The following is a 9,343-nucleotide window of genomic DNA, read 5'->3' on the forward strand; positions in this document are numbered from 1 at the left end:
GAGTTTAGGGCTGTTGTACATAGGGTCGCTATGAGTCGCAAGCCACTCGACGGCACGTAACAACAAACAACATATATTTTTCTATAACAAGTGATCACTTTTAAAACATTATTGGTTTGCCTATAATCATTCATATACATTGTGGGTTTTAAAAAAATTTTATTTTATTATTTTTTTGTGTGTGTACCATCAAATCAGATCTGACTGGTGCAGGAGGAGATTGTCCCTCCTTCTCCCAAAGAGCATCTAGTGGATTTGAACTGCACACCTCTGGGATTGCAATGCAGCTTCCTGCCACTAGGCCACCAGAGCTCCCTATACATTGCGTTTTGTACATGCACTTGATGTTTTATATAATCATTCTTCCACATAATATTTTATATAATTAATTACCATTGTTCTATGCATATTATCCAGCATGTTATCTATGCCTGTCTTTTCAAGCTTTTGTTTAACCTTTCCCATTGCTTCACCTCTCTTCCTCACTAGCCTCTTCTATCTCAGTAGTTTCCCCTCCTCCTTTTTCTGTCCCCTTCTCTCCTTTCCCTTTTAAACATTGATGCACTTCTTACTCGGTTATCTTTTTTTTTGCAAAAATAGTGGCCTTATGCAGTATTTATCCTCATATGGCTAATCAGTTTCACTCAGGAAAATGCTCTCTAGTCTCTCCCAAGTTATATAGTGTTTTATGAAGTCATTGCTTCTTAGAGTCACATAGTATTCCATGTTGTGAATGTACCACAATTTCTCAATCCATTCATTTGTTGGTGGGCTTTTGGGCTGCTTCCATTTTCTTGCTATTATGAATAATGCTGTTATGAGCATTGGTGTGCAAATGTCCATTTGTGTCTCAGTTCTTCTTTCCTTGGGATATATTTCTGCCAGTGGAATAGCTGGGTCATACGGCATTTCTGTATTTAGCTTTTTTGAGGAAACATCATAACACCGTCCATAGGGGTTGTACTATTTTACAATCTCACCAGCAGTGTATAAGAGTTCCAGTCTTTGTGCATCCTCTTCAACATTTATTGTTGGCCATTTTGTTGAACTTTGCCACTGCTACGGGAATGATGTGGCATCCTGTTGTTATTTTGATTTTCCTCTCTCTGATTGCTAGCGATTTTGAAGGTTTCCTCATATGTCTCTTGGCTATATGAATGCCCTCCTTTGTGAAGATTCTTTTCATGTCTTTTGCCCATTTTTGTGATTGGGTTTTCAGTCTTTCTTGTAGAGTTGCTCTAATATTTTGTAAACTCTGGTTATTCAACCCTTATCTGAAATGTCATTGCCAAATATTTTTTTTCCAGATTGATAAGCTTTCCTTTTTTTACTCTACTGAAGATGTTTTTGATGCACACAGGGATTTGATTTTGAGAAGGTCCCATTGGTCAAACTTATCTTCTCCAGGTTTTGCATTTTTGGCTATGTCTGCAAGCCTATTTATGCCATAGGCCAGGGCTTCTAATTTTGTACCCATTTTGTCTCTTATGATCTTTATGGCTTTGGGTTTTACCCTTAGGTCTCTGATCCACTTTGAGTTGGTTTTTGTAGATGGTATGAGATGCAGATTTTCTTTCAGTTTTCTGCAGGCTGATGTCCAGTTTCCCAGTGTCATTTGGTAAAGAGGCTGCCATTTCCCCATTTAGTACTTTTTATTACTCTGTCAGTATCAGTGGATTATAGGTTGATGGGTTGATTTCTGTATTCTTGTTCTATTTCATTGATCTATATGTCTTTTGCACTAATACCATACTGTTTTGATTACTACAGCTGTTGTAGTAGGGTTTTAAAAAAATTACTATTTTTAAAAATTTCCAGCAATTCTTTTTTTTTTTTTTTTAAATTTTATACTGGTTTACAGTGTGTAGTAGGTTTTGAGATCAGGAAATGAGATGCCTCTAACTTCATTTTTGTTTTTTAGAAGAACTTTGCTTATTCTGGGTCTCTTTCCTTTTCAAGTGAAACTGGAAATTTCCTTTTCTAGTGGCCTAGTGATAAGAAGCTACGCTGCAATCTCAAAGGCATGAGGTTTGAATCCCACTAGTTGCTCTGCAGGAGGATGGGCAATTTCCTCCCATGCGCTTAACTGTCTCTGAAAACCCCCTGGACGGTCAGCTACCTACGGTACACAACAACAACAACAATCATGTTATTTATGTATATAGACAGTGCCACTATACACATGTATGTGTCTTTCAAGACCATAGACATTTGTTTTGAGCTGTTTCCTGGAACAGTGAGTTAAAGAAGAATGGAAAGTGCTGACAAAACTGGCTTATTTCACAGAAAAATCTTCAATGTAAGAGGGTTTTTAAAAAAAATTTATTTTTATTTTATTATTTTTTGTGTGTACCGTCAGATCAGATCTGACTGGTATAGGAGGAGATTGCCCCTCCTTCTCCGGCAGAGCATCAGGTGAATTCAAACCGTATACCGCTGGGATTGCAGTTCAGCTTCTTGCCACTGAGCTCCCCAGTGTAAGGGTTTTTTATTATCTTTTTCTAAGTTAATGAATTCATTTTATTAATTATTGAAATATCACATAAAATATAGTTGCTCTTTAAAAAGTAAAGCAAACATATACTAAAAATGTTAACAAAGACTTGATAAAGGAACACAAAATCTGCTAAAAATAAGCCATTTAGAAAGAGAAAGCAGGAAGGTACCATTTTGGTTTATTGAAAAACCATAAAATATCTTAGGGAATAAGAAATGACTGAAAGTTTGGTTTCTTCAGCAAATTTTCCTTTGTTGTCTAGAATATAAGAATTTCTTTGAAAATATTCGTAGCCCTCTTGGAGGCAAAAGATGTTCGCATATTGCTAGTTTGGTTTCTCTGTTGCCAGATATAAAAATACCAAGTTTTACTTCTGTCTTTTTTTTTTTTTTTTAAATAGGACTAAATTTCATAGAGCTGGCCCCAAACACTAAACTCACGAGTAGTGTGTTACATCTGGAAAGTGACACATATAATAAAATTAAGTAGCGCTGAAAGAGTTTTATCTGTAGTTTTACATTATTTGAGTAATTTGAAAGAGCATTTGTTCTTTTAGTTAAAATGAAGGACAAAAGTTGTATAGGGAAATAAACTTTTAAAAGTTCTCTAGTATTATTTAAATCTTTGGATTTAAAGCAAATTATTTTTAAAAAAATCACAATGTGCAACTGAAGCGGAAACAATATTGTATTATGACTAATACAATTAAAAGAATATGTGTTATAGATTACACTGTTAACGGAACCTAATCACTAAGACCTTGTGAAAATGAATGTATTTTATGTCTATGTAGTTTGACTCATAGCGAATGGGTCGCAGGCAACTCGACAGCACATAACAACAATAGTCTGAAGAGTTTGTATGACTCTGCTTGTGGATATCTTCAGTCAGTGTAGTTATAACGTGTACTTGTTTTCCTCTCTTGTACTTGGGTTTAATTTTTCCTAACCACAAAGAATAGGGAAAGTGCACCACTCCCAAGCTTACTAAATCCACAGTGGTTTTTCAGTAACTTTGTTGATCTTGGTAATGACAAATGTGATTTCTGCTCTCTATCGTTGGAATTCAGCACCCCCTCCCCCTAACCCCTCTGCCCCCCACTCCCCCACCCCCTGCCGATACTTTTAAGGAAAGATTGTGTCAGTATTTTACCCTCTCAGAAGTTCTTACTTCCTGGTAATCATACTTCATATTTGGCTTATAAGGGCTCTTGCATTTTCTTCTTTGTTCATTGAAGTTTATTGAGTATTTTTCTAAATGTTAGGCACTAGGGATAAAGAACAAGATAGGCCAAACTCTTACCCTGGAATTCAGGCTTTGCCCCCTCAAGAACCTGGGGCTACCAGTTAGCCTTTCCAGTTAGTCTTAGTGGGAGCATAGATTGTTTTGGGCAAAACCAAGAGTGAGTGGGTGGGGCTTGAACCTATTTAAAACAATATAAGAACTGATCCTCTTAAGCCTTGAGGAATCTGGTGCAGGGAGATTTGCCTCTTACCATTTCACCTGCTGTGTACTGTGGAGTCCGAATTGACCCATAGCTCACCCACCAGCTGGTTTTCATTAGCAGGAAATGGTATCTCTTTCTCCTGTGTCACAGTTGTTGAATTCGAACTGCATGCCTTTAGGTTTGCAGCATAGCTCCTTTTGACTAGGCCATGAGAACTCCCTAAGGAATGAGATGAGCAAGTTTGAAATTATCTGGTAGATCTGGTTTACCTAGGCAGGCAGTCACTTTAGTTGATTTGAGGCAGCCCATTTTTTAAAATTTGTTTTATTTTTTTTGTTACTATTGCTTTACTTAAAAAGTTCATATATGTTGTATTTCATACAGTCATCCCTGTGCATTGTGTTTTATAAAATTAATTCTCATTGGACTTTGGCCATCATTACACTGTCTTTTCAGATCCCTACTGGATCCTTCCTGGCCCATTTTAACTGGTTATTCTTTCACAAGCAGCCTCTCTTCTCCTCTTCCTTTCCCCAGATTTCTCGGGTAGAAACTGTAATTGCTTCTTTGCCCAAGCATTCTCAGTTTTCTGCATCCGTCCCTTATGATTTCTGTTTGCTCATTTGGTTACTGAACTTTCAAAACACTTTCTTACAAAATTGAAAGAAAAAAAGTGTTTTAATGCTTTTAACATACAGGGCTTCGCTAAAGTGCAGAATCCCAGCAGAAGCTTCTCCTGCCTGGACCTAAAGCTGTTGTACTGAAGCTGTTTGATTTTTCCTTGTCTTCTCTGTCCTTTTTGTTTTTGTAACATTTTATTGTGATTTGAGTGTCAGTTTATTGTGCAAATAAGTTTCCTATTCAACAGCTGATGCATATATTTTGTGAGATTAGTTGCAATCCCCTCAATGTAACAGCATTCTTTAAACTTTCTCCCCTGGGTTTTCTGTTCCTACTCACCCATCTTTTCTGTGCTAATCTTTTTATTCCCTACTCAATTTGTAAAATCCTTTAATTAGTATAACTTAACCAACATACTTTTGGCATATCTGTGTAAAAAAATTTCAAATAAAAATCAAGTTTGCTAACAGGATTTTGTTAAGATTATAAGGAGCTAATTTTCAGATAAAAGAAAATTAGCCAAGCCCATGCAGATTGGCCCCATATTTGACTACTAGCCTAAATGATGTATTTTTGTCTTTACAGGTGTGAAAGTTGTGTTGATTTGCTGTTTGTGAGAGGAGCTGGAAATTGTCCTGAGTGTGGCACTCCACTTAGAAAGAGCAATTTTAGGGTACAACTCTTTGAAGATCCTACTGTTGACAAAGAAGTTGAGATTAGGAAAAAAGTGCTAAAGATGTAAGTATTATTGCGTGAATGGTTAAGTGACATGGAGATTTTTAACAATTATTTCAGTAATTAATATAATTATATAGTCATATAAATGTTGCTGGATTGCCAAATGAATTACTATAAATTCATCTATGTATTTTTGCTACTAAATAGAGTATTCTCTAGCAGTTATTTATTGATCTGGACATAGCATTAAAGAAATTTAAAGCAAATGAAGTGGTCATGTATATTTCTGTTTTGATGGTGTTTTTAAAATCTATACTTGAGGATTATATTTTTTTAAATTTTCTACTAGTTTATTTATGAAATTTAATACATTGTTTTCAAGAACAAATTCTTTAAATTTCCCTCATCCCCCCACCCAAAAAATTGTATAACCCTGTAATTAATACCCCCCCACCCCTGCACATCCTCATCCCTCTGCTTCCACCCTCTCCCACCTCTCTTGGATCCTTATACTCATTCTACAATAATGGTTTTATATATTATTTATCCTTGTGGGGCTGAGTTAGTTCACTCTGCATAATGCTCTCCTGTCCCTCCCAAGTTAGATAGTAATTTATAAAGTCATTGCTCCTGCATACTGCATAGTATTCTGTTGTGTGAATGTACCATAATTTCTCAGTCCATTTGTTTGTGGTTGGACATTTGGGCTGTTTCCATGTTCTTGGATGGTGGAATAACTGGGTCATATGGAATTTCTATGTTCAGCTTTTTGAGGAAGCACCAAATTGCCTTCCAGAGTGGTTGTACCATTTTATAATCCCACCAATAATGTATAGGCGTTCCTTTCTCACCACATCATCTCCAACATTTATTACTTGCTGTCCTGTTACTTTGCCATTGTTACTGGAGTGAGATAGTATTGAGAATTTTATGTTATGTAAAGGTGAATTCATTCTTAAACAGCCCAGCTTCTAGTAATGTTATTTTTCTGTTTCTATTTTGATTGGAAAAGAATAGATCTTCATTGATAGGTCCATGATTTAATAATTGCTATTTTTCTTTTATTTAATTAGCATATGTATATAAACACTGTGGTAGGCATATTAAGTACTAGACCTAAAATGATGAGTGTAAACATTTATAAATCCTGCCATCGTGAGATTTATAATATCATTGATTGCCTTTGAGTCGAGCATGTCTCACAGTAACACTATGAACAAAAGGCCTGAAGCCTTTCTGTAACTATCATAATTTATCAAAATTCCTAGGGTTTCCAGAGACATGTTGTTTAGGAAGTGGATGCCACTCCTGTAATAGCACTGCATAACTTAAAAATAAAATGATGAAAACTTATGCAGTGAAATTAATAATATAGTGAAAATGTAAATCAAGAAAAAGTTCTGTAAAGATTAAGTGTTCATATCACAGTGTGTAAGTTAAGATTTGAAGACTGTTTAAAAAAATCAGATTAAGGGAGCTCTGGAGCCTAATGGCAAGAAGGTGTGCTGTAGTCCCAAAAGTGTGCGGTTTGAATCCACCAGACCCTCTGCTGAAGAAGGAGGGCAATCTCCTCTAATGCCAGTCAGATCCGATTCAACGATACACAACAAGTAAAAAGGGTGGGGGGAAGGGGAAAAATCAAATGGTAGGTTAATATTTACATATATGTGGTGTTGGAGAAGAGTACTGAGTATCCCATGGACTGCCAAAAGACAAACAGATATGTCCTGGGAAGGATGTGGCCAGAGCGCTCCTTGGAGGCAAGATTGACAGAGCTTCATCTTTCATACTTTGGACCTGGAGCTAGGCAAGGCTATTACTTGGAAAGAGACATCATGCTTGGATAGATGAAGGGTCACTGAAGGAAATGAAGACCCGAGTGAGATGCATTGATGCTGTGACTTCAGCAGTGAGCTCTAGTGTCGCAGAGATGATGAGGATGGCACAGGACCGGACAAGTTTCAGCTCAGCAGGTCATAGGGTCTATATGAATCTTACTTGACAACAACATGTATCTTTTCTTATTACCGTTTTACTCTTTGTTTTCTATTAATATTTTGTACTTTATTATTTTCTTCCCTTAAATTACTTTATTCTTGTTTTAGAAATGGAAATAATTTAAAAATTTTAAAGAATGAAATTATTGTTGTTGATTGCCTTCGAGTCCAGCACAACTCATAGCGACCCTATGAACAAAAGGCCTGAAGCTCCTCTACAACTATCAGCATTTATCAAAGTTCATAGAGTTTCTAGAGGCATGTTGTTTAGGATATGGATGCCACTTCTGCTTCCAAGCCTGTCATAGTATATTATTGTTGTTATGTGCCATTGCAATGTATAGTGACCCTATGTATAGGATCTCTGAACCTTTCTCAGTCCTGAGCCAGTCTCACTAGTTCTGACATACCAACCCCTGGTGCCTCAGTTACTGAGTTAATCCATCTCATCCAAGGCGTTCCTCTTCCTGTGCTGTTCATCCACCCTTCCAAGCATGGTGTCCTTCTTCAAGGACCAATCTTTTCTGGCCACATGCCCAAAGTAAGTGAGACAGAGCTTCAATATCCTAGCCTCCAATGATAGACTTGGTTTCACCCTCTCCAGGACAGATTAGTTTGTTTTCTTGGCAGTCTATGGTATGTTCAAGATTCTTCTCCAGGAACACAACTTGAAGGCATGTATCCTTCTTCTGTCATCCTTAGTCCCTGTCTAACTTTCCAAAGCATAACAAGTAATTGAGAAGACTATGGCCTGGATTAGGTACACCTTTGTGTCTAGACTGACATCGTTGTCCTTCAGCACTCTGGAGAGGTCCACAGTAGCAGATTTTCCCAGTGTAATTAGTTTTTTCTTTTTTTCATTACTGCTGGTATTAAAGAGTGTTGATTGTGGATCCGAGCAAGCTGTATTTGCTAACAACCTCAATCTCTTGTCCATGTATTATGGTGCTGCCAATTGTCCCAGTGGTGAGAATCTTTGTCTTCTTGATGTTTAGCTTCAATCCATATTGAAGAATACAGCCTTGACCTTCTGTAGCAAGTGCTTCAGGTCTTCTTCAATTTCAGCAAACAATGTTGTGTCATCTGTATATCATAGGTTGTTAATGAGTCTTCCTCCAACCTTGATGCCACACTCTTCCTCATAAAGCCCTGTTTCCTGAATGATCTGTTCTCTGTACAAAACACTTAGAGTAGACTACCAGATATGGCAGCTGAAGTTGAGCCCTCAAATTTGGAAACACAAAGGAGGAGAAACAGTTCTAAGAAGCAATTAACAGTTTGTACGTGGAATGTGAGAAGCATGAATGTAGGAAAACGGGACATTGTAAAGAAAGAAATGGAACACATAAATATTGACATATTGGGTATTAGCAAAATGAGATGGACTGGCTGAGGGCATTTTGAATCCCATGATCATAGGATTTTTTTTATGCTGGAGATGAAAAGGTGAGAGAAAATGGGGTTGCTTTCACAGTTAAAAAGGCTGTTTCTAGATCCACCTTGAAATAGAATATTGTGAGTGATAGGATAATATCCATATGCATACAAGGAAGACTTGTTAATACCACTATCATTCAAATTTATGCACCTACAACCAGAGCCAAAGAAGAGGAAATAGATGATTTCTATCAACTGTTGGCAATGAGAAATTGATCGAACATGTCACCAAAATGCATTAATAATAATGGATGACTAGAATGCAAAAATTGGGAACCAAGAAGAGGGATCAGTATTTGGAAAATATGGACTTGGTGACAGAAATTAGTCTGTGGATAGAATGATAGAATTCTGTACCATCAATGATTTATTCATAGCAAATACCTTTTATAAGAAACATAAATAAATGTAGGTTATACACAGTGATTTCACCTCATGGGATGCACAGGAATCAGATTGATTACATTTGTGGAAGGAACCATTGGAAGAGTTCAGGATCAGCAGGAAGAACTAGGCCGGGTGCTGATTGTGGAAAAGACCATAAACTTCTCATATGCAAGTTCAAATTAAAACTAAAAAAGGTTAAATCATATCCACAGGAATCAAAATTTGACCTTGAGTCTATCTTCCATGAATTCAAAAAATGAAAATAATAAAATTTATGGG

General features: G+C 36.7%; 1 protein-coding gene across 2 annotated transcripts in view; it reads left to right on the forward strand.

Moving 5' to 3' along the window:
• Positions 1–9,343, forward strand: part of MNAT1 (MNAT CDK-activating kinase assembly factor 1) — a 268,957-nt gene that overhangs the window by 91,294 nt on the left and 168,320 nt on the right. For both annotated transcript variants that reach the window (XM_006891781.1, XM_006891782.1), the window contains exon 2: positions 5,151–5,303. In XM_006891781.1, the coding sequence (XP_006891843.1) occupies positions 5,151–5,303 (153 nt within the window). The remainder of the gene's footprint in view (positions 1–5,150; positions 5,304–9,343) is intronic.

Source organism: Elephantulus edwardii, unplaced genomic scaffold (genome assembly GCF_000299155.1).
Source record: "Elephantulus edwardii isolate Elephantulus edwardi_28Jun2011 unplaced genomic scaffold, EleEdw1.0 scaffold00104, whole genome shotgun sequence".
NCBI lineage: Eukaryota > Metazoa > Chordata > Mammalia > Macroscelidea > Macroscelididae > Elephantulus > Elephantulus edwardii.